The 14,099-nt window shown below is 45.3% G+C and overlaps 2 protein-coding genes across 2 annotated transcripts; one reads left to right on the top strand and one right to left on the bottom strand.

The window, feature by feature from the left end:
* The first annotated feature begins 1,089 nt into the window (after positions 1–1,089).
* Positions 1,090–6,085, top strand: AKIP1 (A-kinase interacting protein 1). Its single transcript, XM_050975380.1, has 5 exons — positions 1,090–1,168; positions 1,404–1,481; positions 4,436–4,546; positions 4,848–4,898; positions 5,635–6,085. The coding sequence occupies exons 1-5, from the start codon at positions 1,091–1,093 to the stop codon at positions 5,776–5,778; spliced, it is 462 nt and encodes a 153-aa protein (XP_050831337.1). The 5' UTR covers position 1,090; the 3' UTR covers positions 5,779–6,085.
* On the bottom strand, positions 1,488–14,068 carry C5H11orf16 (chromosome 5 C11orf16 homolog). Its single transcript, XM_030240214.2, has 7 exons — positions 13,068–14,068; positions 12,122–12,272; positions 11,002–11,230; positions 9,589–10,254; positions 8,979–9,154; positions 7,123–7,320; positions 1,488–3,278 (listed from the first exon to the last, which is right to left on the bottom strand). The coding sequence occupies exons 1-7, from the start codon at positions 13,232–13,234 to the stop codon at positions 3,273–3,275; spliced, it is 1,593 nt and encodes a 530-aa protein (XP_030096074.2). The 5' UTR covers positions 13,235–14,068; the 3' UTR covers positions 1,488–3,272.
* Positions 14,069–14,099: the final 31 nt, after the last annotated feature.

The following is a 14,099-nucleotide window of genomic DNA, read 5'->3' as shown; positions in this document are numbered from 1 at the left end:
TATTTTTCTCCCCCCCTTTATGTTGCATTCAGTTCCCCAGACCTCAAGCACTCCAGCAGCTTGCCTAATTTTCTTTGGAGTACAGGAGACCAAACTTAAAATTAAGCTGGATTTGAGCACTGAATGGTGGCTTTCAATGTCTTAATGAGCAAGCAGCCTGTGAAGAGCTTGTTTATTGCGGGGGCTGGCTGCTGCTCTGCTTAAGCAACTGGGAGATGACAATAAAATGTAAACTAGGAGAGGATTCTTTTTCCTGCTGGTCAAAGAGATTACAGCTAGCAAAGCTCTCAGCAGGAATGAAGGACTTGAAGGATCAGGGCCTCCATGTTAACCTTGGCCATATGGGACTTAAAGAAAGTTTTTATGCTCATTTTTCCTTACTGCTGTCACCTCGGTGCACACGAGGATAGTGAATGCTTCAAGTGGCTCTGCTCCCACGTAGCCACAGCCACCTCCCGAGCCGCTCCGGTAAATCCGAGCGGTGCCCGTAGCCTGGCGCTGCCCTCCTGGGACAGACCCAGCTCCCGCGGGCAGAGCCGGCCTGTTTGCCAAGTGCTGCTCGCGGGGCCCGAGCGCGGCGCGGTTCCCTCACCGCCCCGGCGGGCGGGCTTTGCTTCGGGAGGGGTGCCGGGGTGCGCGGCCCGGCTGTGACCCACACGGCGTCACACGGCCGGCCATCGCCCCCTACCGGCACCGTGAGCTCGTACCGTGAAACTTTAACCAAAAAGCAGCGGGGAGAGCCGCTCCCTCCCTAGAGACCCCGGCTCGCACGGGGCATGGCGGGGCTCGTACCTCCGGCTTTTATGGGCTCTGCCCCGCTGTCGCACAGCGGCGACATCCGGGGGACAGCAGCCGGGGGACCTCACCGACCCTTTCCGGGAGAGTCTGTCCGGACGCGCCTCTCCTGCGTTACCGCAGGGCAAGCGCGGGCCTGAGGACAAACAAAGCCCCCCGAGCCCTCCGCGGGGCCGCATCCCGGCAGGAGCCGCCCCGGTGCCCCCGGGCCGGGCTGAGGGCGGGGCCGGGGCGGTGGCGCCCCCCGGCGGGCGGGGCGGGGCGCATGCGCAGTGCGGCGGCGGCGCTTGGCGGGATGGCGGTGGCGCGCGATGTGCTGGAGCGGGCGCGGCGGCGCGCGGCGGGCGCGGCCCCGGCCCCGGTCCCGGCCCCGGTCAGTGCCGTGCGCGCACCCGCACAGATACAGACAGAGACAGACAGAGACAGACAGAGACCGGGAGATCACGGAGATCCATCTCCGTACGGGCCGCGGGCCCGCCCGGAAACACCGCCGTGCTGAGCTACCCGCGCCGCCCGGTGCCCCCGAGGGCTCTGCGGCTCCGTGCCCCGCCACCCTGTGGCTCTAAGCGACCGGCGGCACCGGTGACCGGGAATGTCTCTCGTTGCAGGACCAGGACCGGGAACGCCTCAATGCAGCGTTCGCTTCGATTGTGAAGTTGATGAGAGGAGTCTCAAAGGAATGCGAGGTGAGGGCTCAGCCCCGGACCCGCCCGAAGGGGAATGAATGCTCAGGATGTACCTGCCAGAGACCTCGCTACTTTTACTGCAAAAATTGGGCTTGAGGTTTGCTCGTTGTATGGCAAGGGCTCAGGCAGTGAGCCTGGGGAGCCGGCCGAGATAAAGAAGTTTGGGGCATTCAGCATCATATGGCAGGGTACATCTCAGCGGTGTTGTCCTGGCCGGCTGAGCTGGCTCCACCTTGGCTGGTAAACACCACTATCTGCATTTTCTATAGACAGTACCAGTAGCCCGGTACAGATTTTAGCAGAATGTTTTTCCATTTCTTGGTAGAAACGCAGTATGGTTAGAGAGACAGAAATGTCAGGTGGCATCACAAAATACATTATGTCACAAGGTATGGAATGTTTCCAGTGCTCCAAAGTATCTCTGCTGGGAAATGGCCTTGTGACATAGTAACCTTTTGTTGTTATCGGGGAAAGTGAGCCACTCCTGCTGGCTGATAGCCTATTCTGGGTGCTGGAAATAAGGGAGAGTTTAAATCTCGAGTGCAGAGATGCTTTGTGTCCTGTGTTTGTTTTGAATTTAGCATTGCTGTTGTGATTTAACCCCACCAGCAAATAAGTACCATACAGCTCACTCCCTCCCTGTCCTCCTCCCCTGGCAGGATGGGGAGGAGAATCTGGAGAAAATAAAACTCGTGGGTCGAGGTAAGAACAGTTTATTAATTGAAACAAAGTAAAATATGATAATACAAATTATAATAACAGTAATAATTGTGATGAAAATGGGAGAGAGAAATAAAACCCAAGACGAACAAGTAATGCACGATGCAGTTGATCACCACCCAGTGCCCAGGCAGCAGTCAGCCCCTCAGACAACTCTCCCTGTTTATATACATGGCATTCTATGCTATGGAATTTTCTTTTGGCTAGCCTGGGTCAGCTGTCACAGCCCTGCTCCCTCCCAGCTTTTTGTGCAGCTCCCCACTGGCAGAGCATGAGAACAGTCCTTGGTTTAGGGTGAGCACTACTCAGCAATAACCAAAACACCACTTTGTTATCGACACTGTACTCTGCTAACTCCAAAACACAGCACTCTGCCAACTGCTAGGAGGAAAACTTGCTCTATCCCAGACAAAACCAGGCCAAACTGGATTTGGGATGCTGCTACTGGGTAAGGAGCGTGGGCTCAGCTCTTTGTGTGTGCTGAGCAGAAATGGAGAGGTTTGGCGTGCAGGTGCACAGCTCCACTGTTCTCTGGCTGGCAGGTGTCACTGCTCTGCTGGGTGGGCAGACTGGAGCCAACCTCTGCCAGCCCCTCCCTGTGAGCACAGCCCTGCAGCCCAGCTACTGCACCAAACTCTGAGAATTCCATTCAGTTTGTGCCCTTAGGGATCTGTTATGCTAACTCAGCATGGAGCTCACTGCCTGCAGGGCTAATACAGAGCCCATGTCTGCAATTAAATTAGAGAAAACAGTACTCCAACACACCAAGTGATTAGCTCTTAAGCAACTCCTTTATAATTTCAAAGCACTACCTACACAGTAAGCAGTTAATCCTAAAACAACTGGGGCAGAATAGAGTTTTACGCAAGACAAAACCAAGAAGTAGTAAGGCTCATCCTTACCAGTGACTTGGCAGTGCTAGGTTTACAGTTTGACTCTACGATGCTAAGGGTGTCTTCCAACCTAAATTATTCTTTGGGTTTATCTTGTGCCCTGTTAAGAGTATTAAAGTTGGAACAAGCAATGGATGACTTCCACATTTATGCATCAGCCAAGACAATACTGCTTCAGTCATTTCTGTGGAGAAAAAGAGTCATAAAAGGGGGGAAATGTCAGACCCATAATTTCATGGGCAAATTTTACAAAGTGCAAATAAAAATCTACAGCCGAACACAACCATTTAGGCACTTGAATGAAAACAAATTTGTAGTTTAAGACGAGATGTTTGGGGTTGCTAAGGGATCAAAATTTACCCATTTCTCACCAAAAGTTGGATTTCATTTCTTTGCTCTGTGCCATCCATGTAAGAGATGCTCTGTGAAGCATTATGCACCAGGTCAGAGCATCTGATTATATTTTGTAGCTTCACAAAAACTGCAATACAAGCAACCAGCTCTGTTGATATGTGCACAAGCTCAAGGAATAAAGGACAGGAGTAGATTTGGAAATAGGAATTTCTATTTGCCTTAATTTTGTTACATTTAGTCTTGACAGTCAGGGATAAGAGGAACACCAGTGAAATAAGAGATATTTTGGATCTTTTTGGTCCCTGTGATCAAAAGGGTAACCTTGGGAGGAGTTCTGTGGTGACAACAGATGGCAGCAGAGCTGTACTCAAGAGTTTAATTTGCAGTGGGGAAGATGCCAGCACATGTGCAGTGCAACCAGAAGAAGGCTGCTGTGTGCTAAAATACACTTCCCAAAACTGCTGTAGAAATGGTACCAGCCTTGAAGACACTTCAGCTTCTTTGCTGACTCATTTTTCAGTTTTAGCATGTTCTGCTTTTAGAGCACTGCTGCTGCACATGGCCTGCAGAACCCATCTTCACTGACTGGCTTGCAGAGCACCTGGCTTGCATACATGGCCTCTTAAGGACCCACAAACTAAGCCTTCTTCCACCAGGGCTTTTCTTGACCAGCCTGATCAGGCAGGCAGTTCCAGAGTATTTATTCCTTCTGACATTTTCATGAATTCAATTCTGAGGTGTCAGAGTCCCTGCCCTACATATTGTGTTAGGAACACAAAATCAGGCCTGCCTGAGAGAGTCCTGTAGCAGAAGGCAGGTGGCCTTTGGAGGTACAAGCATTGTTTTCACCCCCACAGAGAACAAACCAGCCAACTAGTACACAGCATCAGTATTTGGGTAGTTCTGCTTTCAATTGTAAATCTGCAGTGGCTGCAAGTATGGTTTGATACCTCCCACATGATATTTTCTGTTTCTGTTGCTGTCCAGAAGTGCTATGGGGCTATGGCAACCAACAAGTGCAAAGAGAATGAAATCAAACACTTCTGCAAATACCATGGCAAGTCAGTAGAAAGAAAGATGGATCCCACAGAAGAAGAGGTAAGTAGGTACTTCTGGTTTTGATGAAAGATTATTCCTTCCCTTGCTGTGGGGCATTTGTTATCCACCTGATGTCTGTGACACTCACACTCATGGATGTAGGTTGACCTTATGACATAAAAACACCTGGACTGATCCAAGCCTGTGTTGAGTTGGGGGAAGGCAGAGTTACTTCTTCTGGCACCAGTCAGTGTCCTATCCATCCTTTTGTGGAGGGGAAAACTTCATGCACCTAAAGCTTCCCCTCTTCTTGGCCTGGATTTGTTGGCTCATTAGAAAATTATTTTCTTTTTCTTTCCAGGAGACTGAAGATTCTATAGAACCCACCCAAGCTCGAAGTTGCCAGCAAAGGGTAAGTGTGTAGAATACTTTGGTTTTAAGTGGAGGTATTTGCTAGCATTTCTTTTATCATTTTGAATCAAGCTGGTTATAAATTGTGACAGATCTGGAGACCTTGATGGCACAGCAGATTAACCAGTGGTGCATTCACAATCAATCATAATATATGTATAGGCAGTCAAATGGCCATACAGAGACTTGCACAATTAGTTAGAAACCAGATTGTGGCATTCTTGCACTTGGCCTTCCCACAGGCTCTCTGAAGACTCCTGTTTCTCAAGGAGAAGAAAACTGGTTTTATTTTTCAAAGCCTCACACCTCAACAAATCAATTTCAGGAACTTCTAAGCCACAAAAGATGAGAAACATTGAATCTGTACCACACTAATAATTAGTGAGAGCACCTTTGGTATAGGGACAGGAATTCCCAGGCTTATGTTCAGAACTGTCTAGGTCGGTAAATTTCAGTTTTGTAAGACGTAAATTACAGCACAGTGATTATTTCCACCAATTGAAACATTAGATGGAATACTTTGAGTATGGCACTTAATTTTTGTACTGACAGAAACATTTTACAGTTTTGTTTGCACTGCCTTCCATATATTTAGAAAACTCTTAGTATATTTATATAGCAGCTGAATGTGCTTTTGTTTTTTTACCCAAACACAGGGTTTTGGGGGTTTTTTTTGGGAAATCTAGAATAACTAACCAATAACATAGCTTTTTTTCTTTTTTTATTTTTTCTTAAAGCCCAGAAGACCTTCCAAAGATTTCTACATTGAAGTTTCTCCTGGCATTTATTCTGTCACAGCAATCTCAGAAGACATGGTGGAACAAACCCATGTAGTAGATGTCAATGCAGGACAAAGTGTTGATTTAACTTTTGTCCTCTGATATTTGTTGTTTCCTGGCAATAGCAGGAATAAAACATGAGGCTCTTTTTAATGTGTGTAATGAGCTATAAATATCTTTTTCTTGTTAGCACTTTAATAGTAGCTTCCTCTCTGGGACTCCATTTTTATGGCCTGTATATTTGTTTTCTAGTTAATGCAATTATATGCAGCCCACTTTGTACATTGATTTTTATGAATATTTGTACATTGTGTGCCTTTTAAATCCAATTATGTGACTGTGTAATTCCAGATTCTTCTGCTCTAAACAATTAAAGATACAATCAGTGAAATAAAATATATGATCAAGCCTTAGTGATGACAGCTTCTTTTGTACCATCCTCAGAGAGAGCTTCCATGTCACAGTGTTGGCCAGAGAGCATGATCCATGTGGTGTAAATATGGGTGTACATTAGCTTCTGTAGGCTAGCACTGATTTTGGAGCAGCTGGCTCAGAAGCCACTCTCCTATCTGTACTGTTGATAGGCTGATAAAGAAATGAAATGCAAATGAAATTCCCTACTTAGAACCCCAACTCAGAAATGTGCTGAAATATGTGTCAGGTGTTCAGTCTAGGCACATGAGCTATTGATTCAGGTTCTGTCTCTTTGCAGACCATGCTAAACCCCTTTTCTGAGGGCTGTGGGGTACCCTAAATTATCCAATTTACTGCTGAGCAACTAACTGCACACTGCAGCTTATGGCCAAGTGCATAGCTTCAAACATGAGCAGTCCCACTAACAAAACTCCCTGGATGCTTAACCTTGCCAAAGGATCAGATTCCATGTTTAGAATTAGTGATGTGATCTGTCATCTTCCTGTAGCTGATAGTATTTCCACGGTTTCCATTCATTTTCCTCAGAATATAAAAATCAGTGGCTTGAATGCTAATCATTTTGTTGTTTGTATCTACAGTAGTAGGCCCTTTACCCTCAGGCTCCTTTTGCTTGTGCTTTAATCCCAAAAAAATATCTTTCAGCTGTCAGGTTGTATTGTTTCTTCATTCCTCCTGGCTTTCTACAAACAGAAACTGCTTTGATGAATTTCAGAGAACTGTAGACAAATGGGAGGTTTATTGGACTCCTGCTGTGCATCTGTTCAGGCTTTTAGTGCTTCTACTAGCTCATCTGATCTCTTCAGAATTGTAAAGTCAAGTCCAAATAGTTAAGAATTTACTGTAGCACTTTGGAATAAAGAATGAGGATGCTCAAGTTTAATGTGGGTGAAAGCAGTTTCTCACTTATTAAAATTATATAGTCATCCATAAAGATATTCTATTGAGACAGTACCTAAAGCAGAACTTGATTTGTTTAAAAAATATAATACTGATAGAGTAGAAGCAGTTTACCTGAAATTTCAGCCCCTGACCTTGATCAGTTGTACATGTACTGAATTCTGGTTGATCATGTCTCTCTCTGCTTTGCTGCAAGTGAGCTCTGGCAGGGTCTGTAACATCAGGTTTGTCATCTCCAACACAAGTGGCTTCACATTTATCATCTGATGCTGCTTTGTAGCTTTGTTCTTCTGATGCTGCAAAGCCTTCTTCCTAGAGGACAGAAAACAAATCCCTCAGAAGTCTGGGCTAAGAAAAGCATCAGTGTCTTTGTTAACTGCTGCTTTGCTGGCTGTACCTCTGCCTCACACAGCTTTAATACTGGTCTATTTTCTGGGCTAGCACAAACTTTACTGCTGAAACACACAATTGGACAGCAAGACCAAAGGATTTTCAGAAGCTGCTAGGCTTTGATTAAAAACTTTTCTACTTCAGAAGTCAGGAGGATTTTGTTGACTTCAGTGAGGAGACATCAGCCCCCCAGAGAGTACCTCTGGGAAGCCTGTCCTCTCACTCCACTTGTTTGCTGCAAGCCCCTTCTGATGCAGCCTGCAGCATGTGATAAAACTGCTTCTCAGAGTAGCAGTAGCTATCTCAGAGTAGCAACAGATCTTCGGGGTTTGAATCACCAAGGGGCTATTTTACAGGAATGAAATTCTGTTATTATACCCTGTATTGCCACGTTGCACCCACCACTGTGATTCATGCTGCTGCTCTGGGGCTGGAATAAAACAATTCTGTTTTCCTGTTAGTTTTACCAAAAGGCAACTCATGTCACTTCAGTGCACAGCTCTGACACTGCTTACATGGAGCATGCCTGCCTGGAGCTCCACAATGGCCTGAAAATTCCTAGGAAATCAATTACAAAGGTGTGTGGTTATGTAACTATGATTATTTAACCAATAAAGTAGAATAGAAATAGAAAGTAGGAACCATACAGTTGATAAGTTGGCATCTGCTTAAAATGAATGAGTACAATTGTGAGAATACAAGATGTATTCCTGTATATTCTCTGTTCACCAAGACATGTTATTAATGGATTCATCTTTAAACATGCAAGTTTAGAACATTTCAAGTTTTACTTTGCAGTCAGCCCACAGTAGCAAGAGCATGAAGGTACAAAGATAATATTTTAATTTCATGTATATAATTTATTAATCCTACTCTGATGCTTTTGTGCAGAGCACTGTTTCTGTTCATCCTGACATACTCTTTCATCTTTTCCTTCTTCCTGTAAGTTTTTCTTCCTCATTTCTGTGTTTGCTTTTTTTAGCATTTATGTTCTGATTATTTTTTTTTTCAAGTTTTTCTAAAGCATGAGGGAAACCAGGCCTAAAAAGCAGGGTAGTGGTGTTGTTCCTAGCTGTGACACAGTCTGCTTACTCTGTACCCCCTAGCTTCACAGCAGGAATCTGCTGTCTAAACTGCTTGTCTCCACTGAGAAGAAACTCAGCAAAGACTGTTTACCAAAGAATCTGCTTTTGTCTCTCAGAGACAGAAATTGTGACTATCACAATTTGATAGACAGAGCTCAGCACTTTTACATGGATTTAACACTGGACTTCTTTGGGTAGATGTCAATGGGCATTTGGCAGGTTTCTGAATTGAAATCTGCATTACTGAATGCTCACATGGCATTTGTTTCCATTTTACCACGTAGCTCCAGCCCTTCCTTAAGGCTTGGGGATTTCTGTTTTGGTTTCATTAGTGGAGAACTTTCTTACCTATCACAAAACTGGTGGATGGCCTCAGGAAGCAGTTACAAACAATGTCTTTTTCTTGCCATGTTTCAAACCATTTACATGAATATTTTTTCCATTCAAACAAACCTCCTGCTTACATAACCACAGAACTAATACAGATTATCTTACCCTCAATGATGGCTTGAAATCTTGGCCTCTTAGGATTTTTTTCAGTGTGAGTTGCCCTCTGGGAGTCTGCTCAGTGGTTTCAAACACTGCACTCTGCTGAGCTGGGGCCACACTGGACATGTCCTCAGTGCAGATGGCTTTGGATTCCAGCTGGCCCTCTGTACAACTTCCAGGTCCTGGGAAGGAGTAAAATTGTGTCTAAGAGTGAAACCAGAACTGAAATGAAGAACCATTCATTTCAGAAGAGAGAAAAATGCACTTTAGGTCTGAAAGGAATTCTTTCAAGTTATTCTGAATGGGTGAACTATGCAGATTAATGAATATGTTAGCATCATAAAAGGCATACGAAAATGACAGGAAAGAGAGAGGAATATCTGGCTTCCAAATGAAATTAATTGTTCTGGTCATTTTCCATGGGATGAGTGGGCAAAAGAAGAGCCAAATGAGGCAGCAGAAACACTGGGGAGGGGGAAGAATTATATCAGAGTCTGATATGCAAATTTACAGTATTAATACTAATAATCTCCAGGCAAAGTGACTGTCCTGCCCAGAAGACTTTTGGTTTTGTTCCCTCTGACAGCTGCTTCCCTGTGGGGCTGTTTGAAGGTACCTGAATTACTGGAATGAGACTTGTGGTGGCTTCTTCCCCAGTATTCCCCGTCAGGTCTTGCAGAATTCTTTACCCTGGGCTTTTCAAGACAGCTGGAACCTGTGTTAACAACACTGTCACCCACAGTACCCTTAGTGGGGGATGGCTTCAGGTCCCTCTCTGAATCAGAAGAGAGAGAAGATGTTGCCACAGCTGCAGCTTCTCCTTGTTTCGTGCATTTCAGTTCTAGAAGGCCTGGAGAGAGCTCACTGTTGGACTCTGCCTCTTCAGCTTTGTCCTGAAAGACCAGAGACCTGGAGGGAAGAGGCCACCAGCCAGCAGCACAGGGATGGCAGCAGCAGATGCACCTTACCCAGGCTGATGAACAGCAGATACCACCAGCACAGTGGTGATGGAAATGTGGCCAGCAGGGAGAGCAGAGCAAGCAGTGCTTAGCAAGGCTACACAGAGCACAAACAGGAATCAGGGCTGCCTTAGGACTGCAGGGAAAAATACAAGAGTTAGAGTCCTGGCTTGGTCTGGGCTTCATCCTGCTGGTGAAGGGCATGTTGATCATCTCCACAATCCTCTCCCACAGGCTAGGAGGGATCCACAGAGCCACACCACGGGGGAGTTTCACTTGCTTGTCATTCCAGAACTGGACTGTAATTTCTTCATCTTCTGAGGCTGTTAAGAGAAACAGCAAGCAGCCTTAAGCAGCTATCCTGCCTGGGCAGTGCACACAGACAGATCAGGCTTTGCAGCTTTATGCACTTTCTACTCCTGTCAAGAGGCAGGATCAATTCTTGCCCTTCTCTAACACCTCACCACAGTGTCACAGAGGTCAGTGGGCAGCCTGGACACCATCACTTAAACAACAGGCCTGGCAGCATCTTTCCTCCCAGTTTGTCATCAGAGGAACAAGAAAACTGTGACAGTAATTTCTGTTGTTGCTGCCAAATTTAGCAGTACTGCTGAGAATAGTATTTTGGTAAGTCAGTGGAGCTTGACTGTCAGACACAGGAAAAATGAATGAGCTGCTGAAATCTCCTACGTCTGGCTGATAAAATCACCCCCAGATGTACCATTTGGTACAAATGTGAGCATTTAAGCTCAGATGAATGCTTCCTGGAAGTTGTCTCACTTGTGTCTGTCATGAGAAGGCCACAGTCCTGCTCATGGCAACCACAGCCTTGTGCCAGCTACACTCACAGACACAGATGATGATATTTTTATGGGTCACAACTTCCTTAGGGTCACACTAGTGATGTTACACACAGATATCCATCAGCTCCTGCAAGCTTGGAGCAACACTGGGCTGTAGTCTGTGCCCTGTTGTTTATCTGGCAGCAGCACCCTGACAGGAATTTATCCTGACAGCCTCACTGGTGTTCCAGAGGAACAAGAGGAGGAAGAGAGCAGCACTTTTCTTACCTCGTAAGGGATCCCTTGTCTCAATGCCTCTGAGAACAGTTCCTGGGCCATACCTGGCCCTATCTGGCTCCCAGGGTGCCAGCACTCTGTCTCCAGGGAGCAAGGAGTGCTTCATCCCATTCACATAGTCCAGGATGTCACCCTGTGCTGTTTTCTGCACACACACTGCATGCCTTCCACGTGACACAAGTGGTTTGGCAAACTCTACCAGGAACATGCCTCTTTCACTCTGTTAGCAGGAACAAAATAACAATTCCACTGAAAAACAGTCAACAATGTGCCAAGCAATGCAACTTTTGCTGGGAGACCATCCTGTGTGCCTATATGACTAGGGCAAAAGAAGCCTGAACAGCAGCTAGGGTGTGGGGTGTTAGGTCAGCTTTGAGACAGCCCAGAAAAACTCCATGAGGCTCACCTGAAAGCTAGATGAGTGAAGCATATGCTCAGATTCACTGCCACTAGGATCTGTATTTTCTGTCCCAAGAGAAAAAGCTATAGACAAGTGTATTTCACAAACCATGCTGTGTGTGCCAAGGAACAAGGGACACTGAAGCCATTCAGACCTGTTCATCACTCATGCCCAAGTCCTTCCTCATTACATACACTACTAGCTCTGCTTCTTGGGGGGTTGTTGGGAACTTTTATTTTCTTTTATATTAAGGCCTGTCAAGAGGCTTTCCATCAACAATGAGATGAGGTACTTCCCTGTTCTTGAGAAAGAACAATCTCCTTTTTGTGTTAAGTTTGAAGTGCTAACAAACCAATGAATTAAAGCATTCACTACCCTTTCTGGAAAGACCCTGAGCCTGGTCTGTGGCTGACTCAAGCTGGACATGTGTACATAAAACACAAACCCTTTCCCAGTGCTGTTGATGGTTCTGTGTCTACACACAACAGCAGCCCCTACACCGCTGGCAGCAGCACTGGGGCTGCCTCAGGCTGGCTCAGTGCCCAGCACCAGCACAAGGCTGCTCAAGCACCTGCTGTCCTGGTGCCTGTTCTCTAATCTCATCAAAAACTGAACCAAAAACTGCTACACTGAAGAACCAAAAACTGCTACACTGAACTCAGGTGGTGTGTGAGGACTGCCCCCAGCTACCACACAGCAACCATCACTCACCTCTATCTCCTCTTTTACTGTAGCAAGGTAATAAAATCCATCTTGCTCCCCTCTAGCCAGCACAGGCACGTTGCTGTCTGTGCCCCATGATTTCCCCAGGTTCTTCCATGCTGGGCCAGGGGAAGGGAGGCAGTGGCTGATCCATTGGCACCTTGAAGAAAAGAAAATGGGTCAGCCTGGAAAGAAATAGATTCTGCAGGTCATGAAAAAAGTAATCTTGTAAGGTTTAAGAACTGGAACACTCCACTTCGTTTTGTAGCACTCCCACAGGCCAAATAATGTGGGAAGAAACAGAAAACTTGCTTGTGCTGGGATAATTCCTTGATCTTGGGAAAAGCACATCAGTGCTTGCTTTTACTCAGATTTTTTTGCTTTGGAGTTTACAGGAAGTGAACCAGGAGGATGCTGGAACCCTGGGCCAGCATTACCTGTACCAGCCCCTTTGCTGTTTACCTGGCAAGACAATGCAACCCTTCAGATCAGGAGAAAAGACCCATCTGCAGCACAGAGCACAGCACAGGTGCACTCCAGAGTGCTGGAGCTGATGGCTTACACTGAAGCATTCAGGGAACAGCAAAGCAGAGAAGTAAACAGGAAAGCTGCTGGTTGATGACAGCTTCTAGCCCAAAACTGGGAAAATAATCTCCTGTCACAAAGCATTAGCAACATTTAATGGAAGATGACTGCTAAGGCAAGATGCTTTTATTTATCCCAATAATATTAAAGGAATGTTTCTTTGATAGGAGGCTTACTCAGGCTTTGCTCTTCATAATCTCCAAGGCAGCAAATAACTTTAGTGAATACATCTAAAAAACTGCCAGTGCAGGGGTGGGAAAGCTCAAATGATGTTCAAGCTGCTAATTTATTAATCTGACACACCAGCCTGGTTTATTCTTTTAGATAAACAAAAAACAAATCCCCGACTTAAACAGGAACTCGATTTTACCTCTGGGGGGCGAGGTGCTCAGTGATCCAGGCAGGGTACACAACAAAAGAGCTCCTGCAGCAGGGATTAACTGTGGATATGGCAGTGGAACATGAAAGCTTATCCAAAGCTGGCCTCACACTGCAATACTTGTGACCCCTGGGCAGGGACCTTTCCAAATGAGCCATAAATGGAAAAGGTGCTGCCTGCAGGACTCGGCCGTGACCTGTTGGAAGAAGAGACAATAAGCAAGTGCTGGCCAGTGTACCTCAAGAACACAGTAATTTTGATTAATCATTTATTTTTGTTTAAAAACACTGAATTCAAAATATTCAGACTGGCACTTGGCCAGATAAGCCCATATGACTGACTTCAGTGATCTTCACTCACACAAATTCTAACCTGGAAAAAGGGCAGAAACACTCAAGGAAACTTTAAATGCTGTGAAAATCCCCAGGAAAATAATAAATTTCACCTCCCTCCAACACTTGTTTCCCTCTTTGTTTCCAGCTCTCTTTTCTTACACTTACATTCTTCCTCTAAAGCTTTCTTGTGCAGACACAGCCAAACCTTCCCTGTTTTACAAGCTGAGATAGAAATTATAGCTGAAGTTGACAAGCTGAGTAAACGTGACAGGTTTTGAACTTGATGTTAGATTACATTTCCCTGTTATTTATTTATAATGATGTATAAAGAGGAAATATTTTGATCTTTCAGCTGCCCTGTCACTTTTTATTAACAGTAGGATTATGGCTTGCAACAAGAAAGAATGAGATGCTCAGATGTGACAAGTGATAACTATTCAGAGGCTGTCACAGTAAGATCAATGATGTGATGCTATCTCTGGTAATTTCAAAGGATGTAGTAGACAAGCTTCCATTATTCTTTTTCTTTTTAAATATTGCTTAGAAACACTTATGATTCCATTTGCATGGAAACTCAACAACCTATAAAATTTAAGTGCTTCATTTATTTTACAAAATGCAGTTTAAGCACTCGTGTTTAGATGATGTTTTGTCTCTTATCTAAGAAATATGATCTGAAAGTCTTTTT

The sequence above is a fragment of the Serinus canaria genome, chromosome 5, assembly GCF_022539315.1.
Source record: "Serinus canaria isolate serCan28SL12 chromosome 5, serCan2020, whole genome shotgun sequence".
NCBI classification, from domain to species: domain Eukaryota; kingdom Metazoa; phylum Chordata; class Aves; order Passeriformes; family Fringillidae; genus Serinus; species Serinus canaria.
The sequence above is the reverse complement of the archived record's forward strand: the minus strand, read 5'-3'. Positions and strand labels throughout refer to the sequence as shown.